Source organism: Leishmania martiniquensis, chromosome 8 (genome assembly GCF_017916325.1).
Source record: "Leishmania martiniquensis isolate LSCM1 chromosome 8, whole genome shotgun sequence".
Lineage (NCBI taxonomy): Eukaryota > Euglenozoa > Kinetoplastea > Trypanosomatida > Trypanosomatidae > Leishmania > Leishmania martiniquensis.
In genome coordinates this window covers 430,073-446,252 of record NC_090143.1, presented here as the reverse complement: position 1 = coordinate 446,252, position 16,180 = coordinate 430,073, and the positions used below count along the sequence as shown (strand labels likewise).

The following is a 16,180-nucleotide window of genomic DNA, read 5'->3' as shown; positions in this document are numbered from 1 at the left end:
GGGAGGGAGGGGTAAGTAAAATGGCGTAGAGCCGCGTCGGCTTCCTCTCTGAGTGACTCGAAGGAGCACAGGAGCCACAGGCGTGGCCGCCCTCCCCGTCAATTTCCTATTGGTATCGTGTTCAGAGCAGCGGATGCGGCACGTGAGCGAATACACACACACACACACATCTGCGCGAGGATAGCGCGCCAGCGAAGTAGCAAGGGCTCCATAGTGGGTGTCACGCCTGCGCCGCGCTGCAGCCGGTTGCGTCCTTGCCGGTAGCCTTGCAGCACGCGTAGCCCCACCGAAAGCTTATGGGATCAAAGTAGCTTCCGTACACCGCGGTGTGCCCGTTGCGCGTGGGCATCCATGAGAGGGAGGCTGCCTGGACACTGGAGTGCGCTGTCACCATCGCAGGTGTCATCTTAGTGGAGGCATCGACCGGAAGAGCTAGAGATGAAGACGGCGCACACGTCTTGATCTCGGCGGTGGATGAGGGTGGCACATCCGACTCCGGTTTTGGCTTACGTGTGCCGTACAGGGAGCGCAGGAGCGCATCCTGTGGCGTTTCTGCCCGCTCCTTCGCCACTGCCCCGCGTGTGCTGCCCTGATCGTGCTGCTCCTGATGCCGCTGCTCGCGCTCCCTGCGCATCGCATCATCGAACTCGAAGTCCACAAAGGACTTGGACTGCCCCGTCAAGAACCGGTACTGCGACTCCACATAGTTGTAGTAGTCCCCAGTGCGGTAGCGCTCCAGGTCCCCTTGAAAGGTCTTGGCCGAGTCGCTCGCGTTCGGGTTCGCGCGCATCGACCCGGTTTTGGGATCGAAAAAGAGTCCGTCCTGCTGATCCAGATTGTGCAGGTACTTTGGCAGCTCTTTCACCTCCACCCCGCCGTGCTGCGCGGTGCGGCTGCCAAAGACATCCTCTGGCCGATGACGTGCCGTTGCCGGTACCTCGGTTTCGGCGTCGTCGACTCCTTCCTCCTGGCGCACTCCACGCATCAGGTCAACGCCAACCTCGCCCACAAATCGATCTCGCTTCTGCGAGTACGTTTTGGCTTCTTCATATATCTCGATGTCGCTGCCGGTGACGCGATTCGTGTAGACGCTGCCTACCTTCTTCTTCGCCTGGAAGCACTCGCTCGTCTTGTGGGTGCGGGAGCCGCAGTTCTTGCACGCTCCGGCGGTGAAGCGAGTCGCCTGGCCCTTCACCACGATGCGATCGACCTTCTCACTCAGCACCTCGTCCGGCGCCTCACTGGTACCGCCACCCTGCTTGCGCTGGTGGACCAGCGTGGGGCCAGTTGCCCCGTAGTACCACGGGGCGCGAGAGATGAACTCCGGTATGTTGGGGCTGATCTCCTGGTGCGTCTCCGTATCTACCGCGAGCGGTGCTAAGCCGAATTTGCGCATTTCCTGCAGCTCGCGCTGTTGGCGCAGCAGCTGCCGCACCGACGACGCCTTTTTTGGCGGCTCCGCGTTCTGCTCCATGATGCTGATCGAATACAATGAAGAGGGTGTGCGTGTCTGTACACTGCCCCTGCCTTGTTCTCTCTCTGTGTGTCCGTGTGTATTCGCTATCTCTGTGTCGCCTCCTGCCGCGTAGCGTGGCAGACTGCCGACGCAAGAACGGCGGGAGAGAGGGGAGAAGAGGGAGGAGAGAAGAGATGGGCACGGCCGGCATCGAAGTCGGGCAAGAGAGGGGTTGCGGACACGAGCCGAGCCGGGGGAAGCAAGGGGGAGTGCTAAACCGCTGTCGATGGCGCGAGTCTAGCAGATGGTGACATCATCACAGGCAGCGGTACAAGGCGCCTTCGAATAAGGAGAAGAGGAACAGAGGTGAAGGCGGAGCCTCCGCCTCCCGGAAGTCGCAGTGGCGCATACGCACGACGCCAGGCACACAAAGGCCGAAGATATGGACGGTGTGTCTGCGTCGCTTTTATGTGTGTGTGTGTAACCGCGCAGGCGCCACTGTAAAACACATCACCAACACCGCCCCAGATCGAAGGTGTGCCTGTTTGCCGGTCGCTCATTCGCATTCGCTGTCTTACCCGCAGCGCAGGAACGGCTCGCCACGGTCACTACACACGCACACATACCGATCAGGAAAATAGAGAAACGGCCATTTTTCTTCTTCACACAGAGGGCACATCGCAGGCCAATCCACGTGGGCACTGCACCTCTGTCTCTGCCTGCCTGTCTGTGTCTGTCTTCTCTGCTCGCTTCCCTTCTCTCCCCTCGCCCTGCCGATCTCCTCCCCCCCTCCGTCGCCGGCGTCGGCGTCGACCCCCTGCTCGCACTCCTCCTCCGCACTTGCCCGTCTCCCACGGACACCACATGATCGGCCTTTTCAAGCGGAGTCGGGGAAAAGACGGGGGGTGAGTGGCCGTGAGCACATGTCAGCCGAGAGAGGAGGGCTGACAAGCACGCGAGCGACAGAGAGAGAGCGCAGTGCCAGTCACCCCCCTCCCATCCGCTATGCAGCGAGGGGGATACACGCGAGAGAGGCGCGAAGTGCGACCGTCAAAAGAGGGAGAGTGCGTAATGGATGACGAGAGAAGAACGGCCAACAGCAAAGAAAGCGAACAAAAAAAATCGTATGGCAGCCAAAGGTCCCTCCCCTCCCCAAAAACGTCTGCCGCAGACTCTCCGCGTACACACACACAGAGAGGGACGGACGGACGGTAAACAGACGCACACAAGAACAGCGGCGGCCGCGCTACACGCTGCTACCTCGCGACATGTAGAGCTGATAGAGCGGAGGGCAAAAGTTGGGTCCGAAGACGTCGAAGATCTCCTCGATCTCCTCCCCACCCATCGGGTCAGAGAAGAAGTCCTGATGCAGGGCGAGGCAGCGATTGAAAACGGGGGTAAGGATACGGGGGTCCTTCACCTGGAACTTGGCGAGCGACCAGAGTAAGCGACGCACCTGATTCGCGTCGAGGTGGCGGCACACGTATACGCAGCGCTCCGACAGGGCAACGACCATGTCCTCTTGCAGAAAGAAAGTGCGGGCGAATGCATGGATTGTGTTCACCAGCCCCAATGCATCGAACTGGTCCGCAATGGACGCGGCGTGGGAAGCCAGCCGCTTGAACAGCTCCTCGTCCTTGAGCCCGAAGTGCGCCAGGGCTGTCACGGTCAAAGAAATGTCCTTGGCGTCGTGATCCTGCACCACCGCAAGCGCGCGCTCGGCCAGGTTGTCAAACAGTTCGGGGTTGTTGATGCCAATGCGTTGAAAAGAAGCGAGTGTGGTGCTGATGTGCTGCGCGTTGAACTCGTCGATGAGCTCCACAGCGCGGTTGGTCAGCACGCCGAAAAGCTGATCGTAGCGAATGCCGAAGTAGGCGAAGGCCTGAAACATAATCGCCACCTGCTCGGCGTTCATCTGGTCCACGTACTCCATCGCCTTTGCCGCGAAGCGCTTGCTCAGCTTCGGATCCTTGAGTCCCGCCTTGGAGAAGGCGTTGATGAGGGGCACCAGCTCGTTCACAGTGACGCGCTCCCGCAGCGTCATGGCACGCCGCGCGATGGCACCAAATACATGCTGTTCTCTAAACCGCAGCCTCGAGAAGGCGTTGGCAAGAATGACGAGGTGCGCCGCCTCGAACTCGCCAACGCGCGCGAGGGTCTGCACACGCATCGAGAGCAGCCCATAGAGCTTCTCATGATTGATGCCTGTCTTGGAGAAGGCGCTAATAACGTTGGTGACTCCCTTCGCATCGAGGAAGCGCGCATTCTTGGTGGCCTTCACCGCCTGCAGCTCGATCACCTCGCGTGCGTCGCGCGACTTGAGCGTCGCGCACGCCGTGACCACAATGGGCAAAATATCCATCGAGATGAACTTATCATTCCTCAAGCAGTAGTCGATGCACTCGCGCACCACGCGCGCGTCGCTCTCCATGCCGAAGTACACGGCCGTGTTCAACAGAAGGGCAACGGAGCGGGCGTCGACATTTTGCCCAGCAATAGAAGTGGCGAACAGTACGCGGCGAGCCTGCTGCGCTAGCATCGGGTTGCCACCGCGCTCCTGATGAAGCTTCTTCATCTGCAGAGCCTCGGTGGCGATGTTCCGCGCCGACAAGTGCGACCCACGCGGGATGTGGGGGAGAGCCAGCTCTCCAGGGGATAGGTGGCGGCCAAACGGAATGTTGACGTGCCCTGCAGTGCTATTGTGGTGAAGAGTGCCGTCATTCGCCGGCGCCGGCACCGGAGAAGAGGTGGGGGTTGGTGGAGGTGCACCCCCCACCCTCGTCGCCTGATACCGGTACGACGTGGACGTTGTCGAGCACATGAAAACACCAACGCCTCGTCGCGCCGGTACGCCCCGAAGCGTCAACACGCTTAAGCCGCGCATCGCGATGTCGTTTTGAAAAGAGCTCGCCAGAAGGTGTGTGAAGCGTTGCACAGGTGGTGGGGCTGGTCGGTGAGTGTGGATACGTACATATATGTATATACGTCTACGTCCCTATGTCTGTGTCGGTCAGCTTATGTTCCGAGCGCACACAGAGCGGGAAAAAGGGGGAGAGGGTCCGCAGCAGCAGCAGCATCAGCTATAGAGAGAGGAAAGGTGACGAGGCACAGGATAGGGGGACGAAGATGCCGGCGTGGCACGAGAGCATGAATGGCATCTGTGCCGTTCTATGCACTGTGCACCTCCCGTGCGTGTGAAGCACCGAGAGAGAGGAGGAGGAGAGAGCGCATGCACACATGTGCAGAGGATAGCACAGACATAAAGGTGCAAGCGCCTCGCAGTATAGATCCCTGAGTGGGCGCCGGCGCGCCACCTCCCCACTTTTCCTCCCGTCGCTATGCGAGCCTACGTACTCCCTTGGAGGCATCCTGTGAGCACTGCGTCGAGCGAAGGTGAGGGAGGGAAGAGAGGAGGGACTTCGCCGCTGCTCTGCTTCCCCTCTCCCTCTCAATGCACTTCCACAGGTGCATGCGATACACCAGTCAACCCAATCGCCCTCAGCGCTGCCGAATGGCCCCTGAAGGGACCGAGTCGGGGGGAGGACAGAGACAGAGAGAGAGACACATGCACACACACAGGAAGAGAGGCAAGAAGAGGAATGCATGTGCATGTGTGGTCAAGTGTCTCTCCCCAGCCCCCGCGCTCCCCTCTCTCTTTCTCCCCAACTTCATGCGCGCGGAGGTCCGCCGCCAGCACCAAAGGCGACGCTGAAAATTGCAGTCGCGACACCACTCACCGAGAGAGGCGCCGGAGGCTCAGCCAAATGGGAAGAAAGTAAGTCGCGGCTCGACTACCACACAACGCTCTCTTCCGTGGGAGTCAGTATCGGCGGCTCGGGATGCTGCAGCGGTTCCGTTCGTGTTCGCAAGTTCACCGTGGCTTCACGAAACACAACGCAGCTGAACGGAGTCACGTAGAGCTCCTTGGGGACGCGCTTGAGGATACGGTCCTCGCGGCTTAGCTGCTGCATCGCATCGGTCTTCTCCTCACACCGGACATAATAGCCCTCACTGAGGGGAAAGAGCTGCTCGAGCTCCCGCTTTGACAGGGAGTAGGGCGGGCCCATCAGCTTATTTCCCCTCACCCGTCCGGTGCGGAAGATGCCTTCCACGTATATCAGGCCATCCTCCTTCAGCACGCGCTTCAGCAGATAGGCGTAATCGGACCGCTGCTCTCGATTTAGCGAGGTCATACCCTGTCGCTCGTAGATGACATCGTAGCTCCTGTCCTTCAGTGGCCCCTCCCACAACTCCGCCGAAAAAAAGTTCTTCCAGTGCAGGCGGATCTTCGAGTAAAACTCCTGCGGCAGACCCTCCTCGGTGCGCCGAACGGCTGCCTGGATGGCGGTCTGCGAGGAATCCACCGCATCCACCTCGAAGCCCTGCAGCGCCGCGGTACGGATGATCGGGGAGTCGCCGCAGAGCGGCACCAGCATCTGTGGTGGTTTTGGCTGCATGACGGCCGAAGCGGAAGTGCGACGAGATTCGCCACCCTTCCTATGAGTCTCTACACCACCAGAAGCAGCCGTGGCGCAGGTAGAAGTTGCGGAAGCCTCTGACCGGTGAAGCGCGTGTGTGAGTCGATACAAGAAGCCAAGCTGCTGCTGCTTTCTAGCCACGCCAGAGGACGAGGATGGCGATGGTGAGGTGCGCACGAAATCTGAGGCAGAAGACATGTCGCGCCCCGTCTGCTCCTTCACAAAACGATAGGGACCGACGAAGAAGTCGTCCATCGACTCGCCGGCCCGCCAGAGCGGATTCATTTTGCGCCACTCATTCTCCCACCACTCCGGCGAGGTGCGGGGCATCTTCGACGGCGGCAGCGGCACGTACTTATTGCCCAGCATCTCCTGCACCTCCTCCCACAGCCACGGGCCGAGGAAGACAGCTGCACCTATCACGATACCGCCAGCGGCGACGAAGCCTTGCATGCGGCCTGCCGTGATCGCCTTGAAGAAGAGGGCGCCTTTTGGCCGAGGCTTGCGAAGACGGTTTAGCAGCACCTGATCATCGATCTCCTGGGCATTGGGGATGTGCATCCCAGAGTGCCGCATCCGTGTTGTGTGCAGCATCGGTGCCTGTGCTTCTCCTCACCCAGACCCTGTCTCTCTCCCTTGGGTATCCGCTACTTTGCTGTGTGTGTGTGTGTGTCGGTGTGTGTGGAGAAAGGAGGACAGGTCAGCAGTACGGGGGAGGGGGGAGAAGGGGGCGTGGCCTCATGCAGCTGGAGCGAACCCGCACATGACGCGTACAAGCGCGAAAAGAAAGAGGTGAGGGACGTTCAGGGGGTATGTTTGTGGGAGAGGCGACAAGGGGGGGCACAGCTCCTCCCCTTATCACAGGCATGTGCAAAAGGGAAAAGGAAAGAGCGACGGAGGCGAAAGGGCCGCAAAAACGACCGTCTTAATAGTCTCGAAGCGGCCCACGGTGCCTGTCATGATAGGAAGAGGGGGGAGGGGCACCCCCTTGCGTGTCTATTCTCTGCGGTTGTGCTTGTGGGGCAGCGCCTCTCCTCCCCCCCTCTGAGGCACTCTGGTGCGCAGCGGCGAGAGAGACGCGTCAAAGATATGTGTCGGGGGAGCGCTTGCTGGCGTGTCCTCTGACTCGCATGGGGTAGACGGCTCGCGTGCATGCCACATCCACCCCCCCTCCAGCACACCCCCTGCCCATTTCCCACGGTGTGTTTGTATGCACACTTCCTCGGCGGGACTCAGAGGAGCGCCTCGCCAAACGAAGAAAAAAGGCGTGAGAAGACGGAGGCGGCCGAGCGACAGAGGAGACACACAGCGGCATGAGCGGCCAGAGAAGCACCGGCAGGCACAGTGCGGGCCGAAGCGAACACAGCCACACCCTTGGAAAAGAATCTGCATGCCGGCGCACACGTAAAGGCAGCGGACATGAGTCGAAAAGTGGGGATGGGGAGGAGAAGGTGCGGGGAGGGTGAAGCACCATGAGAAGAGGACAGCGAAGCAAAAAAGGGGTAGGGTAACAACGCAGTGGTGCAGGGCGATTGCGTGAGACGCAAGACGGGGAAGGGGGGCCGAGGAGTGCGAGCCTGGCGTCGCCCCTTCGCTTCAATTTCGGTGCTTTCCCTCCTCCTCTCCCATGCGCTCGTGGCGAAAATGCCACCGTGCGTGCCGACATCATCGTGGGCTGCTGCTGCTGCTTGTCCTCTCTCGCAGCCTAATACGCCGCGAGCACCTCCACGACGTCGGAGCGGGACATGGGTAGGACCACATCACGGTACGCTGGCCACGTGAGCAGCTCTACGAGGAAGTCGAACTTCTTCAGCAGTAGCGTCGAGAAGTGCTGCCAGGTGCGCTGCAGCAGCGTCTTGTGGAAAGAGGCCTCGTTTCCGCTGAGGTCCACATCGCACAAAAAGTGCTTCTTCATCCGCGCCGCGCTCGCCCGCACGCCGGCGCGCATCTCCTTCTCGAGTCCGTCGACCACCTTCTTGACAGCGTCCGCGGAAAGCGCCTTGTGGTGTCGCAGCTCCTCCTTTGAGTAGATTGTCGAGAGGTCCTCGGCGGAGAGTGCGAAGACGCCGAAGACCGGGAAGCTGCGCACGAGAAGCACACGCGTCAGGTACAGCTCCTCGTAGCGGTCACGCTTCATCTTCGCGGATGTGTAGTGGTCCTGCAGCAGCTCCACCGCAAAGCTGTCGCTCGGCATGGTCAAGTAGAGGGCGCAGAAAAATGCTTGGTGTCGATACTGCTGCACAAAGACCCACTTGAGTGAGTTGATGTCTGCCTCCACGCCATCCAGCACGGAGTGCAGCTTCTGCGCGATGAGCTCCCTCAACTTCAGCTGCTCCGCTTTTTGGTCACCGCCAGTGCTCTTCACATTCGTAATCTGGTCGAGCGCATCAAAAGATTGGTCGACGAGGCTCAGCGCGATGGAGGCGTACTCCGTGCGGTCACACACGTTGGCTGCGAGGGCGTTATGCACCGCTTCAAAGCGCAGAAAGAGGGCTGGCATCTTGGCGAAGCAATGCAACAGTGCTGTGGGACGCACCACGTACCGCCTGCGGCACTGTTGAATAGACTCGGTCTGCTCCGCCACGAACCGCGTCATGCCGCCTACCATCACCGCCTCCACCTCCCCCAGCATTGCCTGACAGAAGGCGCTCTCCGATGGCAGCATGGCCTTGCCGGCCGCGGTGGCCCGGTAGGCGCGTATCATGCTCAGGATGGGAACACAGTAGATGCGGTCACACTTCTCGACAAAGAAAAGTGCCAAGTCGCGCATGTGGCGGATGAGGAAGTTGCGGCGCAGCGCCATGCGAAAGGCGCGGTCGGCCTCGTCGTCCGCGCAGTCGCTGCCGATGGAGTTGTTGTCGCGGCTGTACCCGGTCGACGACGCCCCGCTCCACGTCCGCCGATGCGGGAAAGGCGGCGCGCCGTGGCCCCTGCCACCGCCGCCGTACCCTGCCGGAGGAGGGCGAGGTGGTAGGCCAATGTCCCGGCTGCTTGAGCGGGAGTGCTGCGTGCTGGCGCTGCGTGATGTCCCTTGCAGCGCCAGCACGAGATGGTCGGCGTCAGCGCCGCCGAAGAGCTCGAGCAGAGACTCCTGTCCCAGCTGCGCGCGGTCCGACCCCGCGGCTCCTCTGGGAGTGGCGGCGCCTGTTCTCTTGGAGTCGCCCGTCGGCGCGTCGGCGCCGGCATCGGAAGAGTCTGCGGTGCCCTTATCGTTGCCGCTCTTCTCCGCCGGATCGCTGAACAGATTGAAGCAGCGCTTCAGAATTGCCTCCTCATGAAGCACTGCCAGCACACACGACTCCAGCGCGATGGCGAAGGCGAGATCGGGTCGCACGTGCCCGCCACCGCTGGTGCTGCTAGGGGTAAGGGACTTGATTCCTCTCAACATCGACGACGTTTCAGCCCGCGCGTCCAGGCGGCGCAGTGTGCCGGCGCTGCGGTACAGCTCGATAGCCGACGCGGGCACTCTGCCCTGCACGTTCAGATCTGCCACCGACGGAAACTGCACGGAAAGGCTCCTGTGATCTTCGCTGCCGCCAGTGCCAGAGGCTGCCCGGCCACCGGCGCCGGCCTCATAGCCTGAGTCGTCGTCGAACTGCGTCAAGCGAGGGGTGAGTGCCGGCGTGGCCAGGCCGCCGCGGGAGTACATGCGCGGTGTCTCACCAGCCTGGGCTGTCTCCATCCGCATTGATACGGCCTCTTTGCGCGACTCGGAGGTGCCCAGCAAGAAGGGGCCGCGCCACGGGCTCACCTTCTTGACCTGCTTCCTCAGGCATTGGAAGAAGTATGTGATCTCGCGAGCGTAGACCCTCTGCATGCTCGTTCGATACTTGCGCAGTGCGGTATGGAAGCCCTCCACGTCTATGCGGTCCAGTGAGCAGATGATATCGCTGATGCTTAGCAGTTTGTGTGCCAGCTCGGTGTGAAGGCGCCACACAAGCGACGCGCCGCGACTGTATCGCGTCTTGTCCGCCAGGTACCTAGCCTCGAAGGATTCGATGATGGCCATAATGTATGACTTGGAGCGCTGGGTGATCATCTGGCGCTGCTCCAGGAAGAACATCTTCCGCTCCGCGACAGCGGTGATGGGAAAGTCACTGTCCAGCTTTGGGTTGTGCAACACACTCTGCATGTGCTTCATCGCTACCGAAAGCGCCACTGCATTGCTGCCTTCGGAGAAGAAGGCCACGAGGCCCTCCTCTGGTACGGTGCGCAGTCGGCTCAGCAGCGTCAGCGTCGCCGGCGCCAGCCGCAGCTGGTCGCGCAAATTAGACATCATAATATGAAGTGCCTCCAAGTTTTGCTGGCGTTGCTGCAGTGTGTTGTTGTCGTGCTCCACCTGCTGCAGGACGCCCTTCTTGGAGAGAAGGTGCGTCGAATACTCCTCGATGCGCTGCTCCACCTCCTCCACATCCTGAATGAGGTCCTGCACTTGGTGCTGCGCCTCCTGCCAAGCGGCGTCGGAAGTAGTCAGCAGGTTGAGCGACCTCAGCTCGTAGCTCTTCTGCTGGCGAAGGAGAATCTCCTGGAATTGCTTGATATCGTCGAACCCGGCCCCGCGAGAGCCAATGTGACGCAGGAGGTGCTTCTCCTCCTCGGTTGTGAAAACGCGCCGCCTGTCCTGCCGCAGCTTACGCACGCGAGCCGCAGCGTCAGCTTCCACCTGAGCGCCCACCGCCTCTGTCAGCACACCGCGAATGGAGCCCAGTCCGTTGTCCGCATAGCCCCCGCGGGCCCCGGAAGACGATGACGGTGACGCGCGGATGCGACGGGCGGCGGCTACGAACATCTCTCTCTGAATATGCGACTCAAAGCTGACGGATAGTACACCGCTGGCGCCAAAGTTGAAGGTTGCATCGAAGCTGCCCTCGTTTGAGATGCTCACCAGTCGATCCACTGCAAAGGCGGACTTGAGCTTCACCCGCTGCCCGCTTGGGCTCACGGTGACGATGCTGAGCGTGGCGCTACCATTGCTCCCGAGTAAGTGCGACAGGATGAGCAGGCGCGGCTTTGTTGCCTTTTTCCGGCTGCTGATCTCCGACACCGCCTCGTGGGCCACCACCTCCTCCCCACGCTGGTGAAAGACATCGTCAATGATGGGTTGAAGCTCCCTGTATCGACTCATGACGGCAATCCTGATGGTCGGCAATGCTACACAGTCGAATCAATGGTGTACGCAAATTGGCGTGCGCGTGTGTTCCGCGTATGAGCGATTGAGTAAACGCGGTAGGGCCGCGCATGCCCTTCACCATGCGCCCAAAAAGCGCAACCTGCAGCTTCCGCGGGAGGGAAGCGGGAAGGGGCCAAAGAAGGGAGACGGCACAGGCGGGGTGTCCACCCACCCACGCGCGCGCAGTTGTGGGCGTGGATGTGGATTGGGAGATGAATGAAGTCCGTAAACGGCCCCCCTTCTCTCTCTCCCCCCCCCCTCTTCCTTTTCGTGTCGCTTTGTGCTGACGAGGGAGCAGCGATCTGTACGTGTGAGTTGAGGAGACGAAAGAAAAAATCAGAGGATGCGGAGCAGCGCAGCACATGGAGAGAGAAATAGAGATGAAGGCACCACACACATGCCGCGCACAGACGCCGAGAGCGAAGGTGGAAAATAAAAAAGGGGTGACTTGGGACGGGGAGAGGACAGTTAAGAGGCACAGACATCACGTGCGACTGCTGCCAGCACGGCATGAGGTGCGTCGCAGCATAAATGTGACAGAGAAGTCGGTAGACCGGACGTATGGCCTAAGCGGGGGTCGTCATGCTCTCGCTCTCCTCTTCTGCCTCTCCTGCCCCGATGTCCCCGTGACGAGGGCGCGATAGGGAACACTCACAGGTGCAAACGAGCCCAAGCATCAGAGGACTCCGTCCGTGCCCACGTGGGAGGAAGAGGGAATCCGTCTCATTCCCTCAGCACGCGTGCGCGATGGCAGCGGCAGCGGCAACGGCGGGGGAGAGGGATGAGAAGTCCATTGCGGTCGAGCTGGCTGAAGGGCTGAGAGCACAAAGGGAGAAGAAAAAGTGGAAAGGAAGAGGGGAAAAATGGAGCCGCACCCCCCCCCAATGCGTCAGGGGGCAAACGAGTCGCCCTCAGAAGACGGAGGGCGCAGGGGGAAGCGGCAGCGGCAGCAGGAGAACCTCCTCCCACGCCGCGCTGGCCATGAGAGGCGCCTCCTCGGCAAAGAGCACCGAGGTTTTGGGTGGGTGCGGAGTTGAAAAGATCAGGTCATCGCAGTGATGCCGCGCCATCTCCGGCCCGCCGCGCCGACGCTCCTCCGCGATGTGAGGGTCAAGGGTCCACCTAACCTTGCCGTACGTCACATCGCGTAGCTCATCCTCTGCCGCTGGGGGGAGAACGGCGGCGGCCCTTCCTGCCGTTCCAGCCGCTACCTGTGCCTCCTTGCCGCAAAGGCGTCCAGCGGACTCCACAGCGCCAAAGACACGGTCCTGGAGGGTGTAGGCTGGAGCACGCACAGGATGATGGTACTTTAAGGCATCCACCTCGAGGCGATGAGCCTGCCGATACGCCTCAAAGTCGAACGCAGCCGCCTCCAGCGCCGCTCGCTTCTCCTCCAGCATCTGAGTGCTGTTCGGCCCCTCCAGCGCATGTGGCTGCGATGGCGCCTCATGAGAGAGCGTTTTGGCACTCGCTGAAGCCATCTGCTGGTTCGTGAGGTTGGCGAGAACCCCAGCCACTTTTCGGGGACTCATACGACGGCCTTTGCGGAGACCCCCGACATCCACCACCGGCCCTAGTAGCCTCTTCATCGCGCGCGCGAACTCGAGCTCCAGGTCGTCCACGGCAGCTTTCCTGGTCACCGCTCCCTGTCTGCCCTCAATACCTGGGATGCTGCGGGCCGTATCTTGCGTCACAGTAGTGGTGTCCTGGAGACCAACATAGTCGGCACGAAGAGACTGAAGGCACTTGTCACTGGTCGCCCCCTCCTTTGCTGCGTCTACCCCTGAACGCCTCGCTGCCATCGCCGGTCCTTCTGTACCGCTGTCCTCCAACGCTGCGTCGTGGTGGGCAGTGGTGTCAGCAGTGGAGGGTGGTGAAACAGCGATGAGGAGGTCATTGTGGCTCCGTTCGACAGACTCCGTAGCAGCGGTAGACAGCACGTCCACGTTCACGACCTCCGGCTCACCCGTGCTCTCCTCCGGGTCGTAGAGGGTCGGTCGTTGAGCGATAGGGGTGCAGCGAGTCACCTCATCAGCGGCTCTTTCCTCCTCACATTTGTCTGCAGCCGTCGACGATACGAGCGGAGGCGGCTGCGGAAGGAACAAGACCGTCGCCGGCTCAGCGCGGCGGGCGTCCATGCCTGTGCTTTCACCGCCGTCCTCGCCTGAAAGGTTCTCGTCCCTGTCGTCCCTGGAGGAGGCGCTCGAGGCCCGACCAGAAGCAGATGCGGTACGGAGATGTACAGACGGGGTCCTCTCCTCTTCAGCGTCACTGCTGGCACCGATTATCGCGTCGACAGAGACTGCGGTAGCGGCCTCTTGTGTCCTTGCTGCTGCCTCACAGTCCCTCTGCGGTGTGTGCACCAGAGGCGCGGCGTCTTGGGCAGAAAGGTTGCGGTCGTCTGTGTCGCCCTCCTGGGTGTAGCTCACCTCGTGTGGGCTAGCAGGCACACGCGGCTCAGGAGGAAAGGTGTCGTCCAGCGGAGAGAGGGCCGCTGGCATCCCTGGCGCGTCCAACGGCAGCGGAGGCTGGTGTGCCGCGGCCGTCGGCTCCGCCTCGATAGTCCCACCTTCCTCGCCCTCTGCGCCGCTCGCACTCGCGCTGCGCAACAAATCGCACAGTGGCCATCGCCATACATCGCCGACCGCGGTGACGACAAGGAGCGTATCGTTAGGGAAAAGCTGCATGCCTATCACGCCATAGCCGACGTTGAAGCGTACCAGTTCCTTTACCAGCGGCGCAGCAGCGTCGCATGAGTACAGTAGCACCAGCCCAGAGAGGGTGCCAGCTGCCAGATAGGCGCCCAAGCATGAAGCGCACGCCACCCCTTCTCGCCCAAGAATAGAGTCCCCTTGGTGTGTCCAGCTCTCCGAGTGCCTTGCAGTCGGCAAAGACGGGGATAGCTGCGCTGAAGCAGCCGTGTCGCCTGCTGACCTCGACGCGAAGACGGAGATGCGCGAGGTGAGGCACACGGCAAGGCTTTTGTGCAGCAGCGATGCCGTCAGCGGCTGTGTGAAAGAAAAGACAGCCACCGCCTGCTCCAGATCGAGCGGTAGGATAGCGCACACAACGCCATCTTCTACTCCTGCCACGACGCAGCGGTAGTCTGCCGAGCAGCACACCAGCTGATTCCGATGCAGATTCGCGCAGGTGACAGTGCTCTCAAAGAGAGGAGCCCTCCACAGAGGCGGCAATGGCAAAGTGGATGCCGCAGAACTGCAGGTATATCGCACGTCCCACTCCTCCACGCTCGCGCGCCATACCGCCACCTGCCCGTTCCCCTCGCCGCAGACGATGTAGTCCCCATCACACTGCGCGACGCTTGGACGGCTCTCACACGTCACGAAGACGCGCACCTTGCCCGTCTCCACGTTCGCCAGGAGGAGCTCATTGGAGTAGGAGAGGGAATAGAGGAGGTGGTACTGAGGGCGTCGATGATGCTGCTGCGAGGCTGCGTAGAGGCTAGGCACAAGTGAGAAGCATCGAAGCGAGGCATCCAGAGGAATCCGATCGAGATACGTCAGGAAAAGCCGAAACTCACCAGTGGCGGTGTCGATGAGCTCGACGAACCCATTTTTTGTGGTTACTGTCACATGACTCGGTAGCAGGTGCGACGCCGCCACATGAACCACGCTCTCGCGACACGCTGCGAAGAGCTCTAGGACGTCGTGATCCTCTGCGGCGTCGTGAGTGACCCCAAGCTCTCTGAGGGTCAGCGACGTCATATCTGTGGGGGAAGACGAAGGTGTATGTGTATGTGTGTATGTGAGGTGCTTGTCTCTATTGTTGTATGGCGACCTGCATGCGTGCACAAGTTACAGCAAACAGCATCCAACGCTGCAGGGCGCGTGTGGACGGGTGCACGCGTCTATGCGACTGAGGTCGACTCAGCGAAGAAGCAGAAAGCGAGACAGGCCTTGCTGGAGATGGGCGAGTCCCTCTAGAGTGTGGCGAGAGCTTGCACCGCTGCACGAGATGCGCTGCGGTCTACACACACAGTGAAAACGAGATGCCTCCGTTTCGTCTGGCCACACTGCCTTCTGGGGCTTCTGCTTGCGACATGCAAGTCGAGTGTGCAAAGGAGGAAAAGGCGAGGGCACACAGAGACGTGCGACAGAGCAACAAGTGAGAGAAGGCAAACGGGATGTATCATAGCGCGTCGACTGCAGAGGACCTTTCATCGTTGCATTCGCCCTGCGCACACACCCACACGCGCAAGTCGGCCACGCCAGCGTCTCCAGCGTGTGGTCGTGTAGGTGGGAGCCCCGCTTGAACCGTGAACCCCGCGGTGACGAAAAAAGAAGCAGCGACCTCCCTGCGACGCAGCCGCTCACGCTAAGCGACGGCCTTGCACGAAGCCTGCGAGAGGCAAAGAGAAAGTCCAGATATAGCGTGACGCTCGCCTCTTCGACTCACCCTCCGCCGTCACCCTCACAAGAACTCCAAAGGGGGTACAGCTCGCAATCATAGATCGGTGCCCCTGTACGGCTACGCTTCCACATGCATGAGAAGCAGGTCTGTCTCCGTGCGTGTATAGGCATGCTAAAAGTCGGCGATTCGTTTTCGTTTCAACTTTGCATTGAAGAGGATAGGGGCGCTAAAAATACGCTTAGACCTGTAAACGAGAACACAGAAAAGAAGAAAGGGGAGAAGAGAGACAACGCAACAAGCCGAAGCAGCCAAGCAGTGTGAAGAGGACATCGAGAGCCGCATCACACGCATACACCAACACACATGCCCTTGGCCATCATCACACTGGTTGTTCGTGCCGCAGTCGGCGCTGCGGCCGGTGAGGAAGGAGTAAGAGGTGGAGAGGAAGGGCGGCCTCGTCCTTTCGTGCCCCCCCCTCTACTCTTCGGCCGTGCATGAGCACGTGTGGGTGGGTGCAGCAGGTGAGGGGGAGCCGGCAGCGATGCTGAAATAAAGAGCGAGCGGAAGACGGGCGGACGCCGGCAGCAACGCTGCTGTAGATGTGAGGAGCGGAATGCTTTCGTCAGCCCATTGCTCGTTTCGTTCCCCTCCTGTCTCCTGCGCCCTGGGACTCCGGAAGGTGCGGGCTCGACTTCACGTTCGCCC

The 16,180-nt window shown here is 61.0% G+C and overlaps 5 protein-coding genes across 5 annotated transcripts; all 5 read right to left on the bottom strand.

Moving 5' to 3' along the window:
* Positions 1–220: 220 nt before the first annotated feature.
* On the bottom strand, positions 221–1,474 carry LSCM1_07236 (uncharacterized protein; the record flags this gene model as incomplete). Its single annotated transcript, XM_067324619.1, has 1 exon — positions 221–1,474. One exon carries the CDS (start codon positions 1,472–1,474, stop codon positions 221–223), a length of 1,254 nt encoding a protein of 417 aa, XP_067180976.1.
* Positions 1,475–2,702: 1,228 nt separating this feature from the next.
* Positions 2,703–4,340, bottom strand: LSCM1_07235 (uncharacterized protein; the record flags this gene model as incomplete). Its single annotated transcript, XM_067324618.1, has 1 exon — positions 2,703–4,340. The coding sequence occupies one exon, from the start codon at positions 4,338–4,340 to the stop codon at positions 2,703–2,705; it is 1,638 nt and encodes a 545-aa protein (XP_067180975.1).
* A 907-nt stretch (positions 4,341–5,247) lies between these two features.
* Positions 5,248–6,528, bottom strand: LSCM1_07234 (uncharacterized protein; the record flags this gene model as incomplete). The annotated part of the gene is made up of 1 exon (XM_067324617.1): positions 5,248–6,528. The coding sequence occupies one exon, from the start codon at positions 6,526–6,528 to the stop codon at positions 5,248–5,250; it is 1,281 nt and encodes a 426-aa protein (XP_067180974.1).
* Positions 6,529–7,639: 1,111 nt separating this feature from the next.
* Positions 7,640–11,059, bottom strand: LSCM1_07233 (uncharacterized protein; the record flags this gene model as incomplete). Its single annotated transcript, XM_067324616.1, has 1 exon — positions 7,640–11,059. The coding sequence occupies one exon, from the start codon at positions 11,057–11,059 to the stop codon at positions 7,640–7,642; it is 3,420 nt and encodes a 1,139-aa protein (XP_067180973.1).
* A 956-nt stretch (positions 11,060–12,015) lies between these two features.
* Positions 12,016–14,829, bottom strand: LSCM1_07232 (uncharacterized protein; the record flags this gene model as incomplete). The annotated part of the gene is made up of 1 exon (XM_067324615.1): positions 12,016–14,829. The coding sequence occupies one exon, from the start codon at positions 14,827–14,829 to the stop codon at positions 12,016–12,018; it is 2,814 nt and encodes a 937-aa protein (XP_067180972.1).
* Between the last annotated feature and the right edge of the window lie 1,351 nt (positions 14,830–16,180).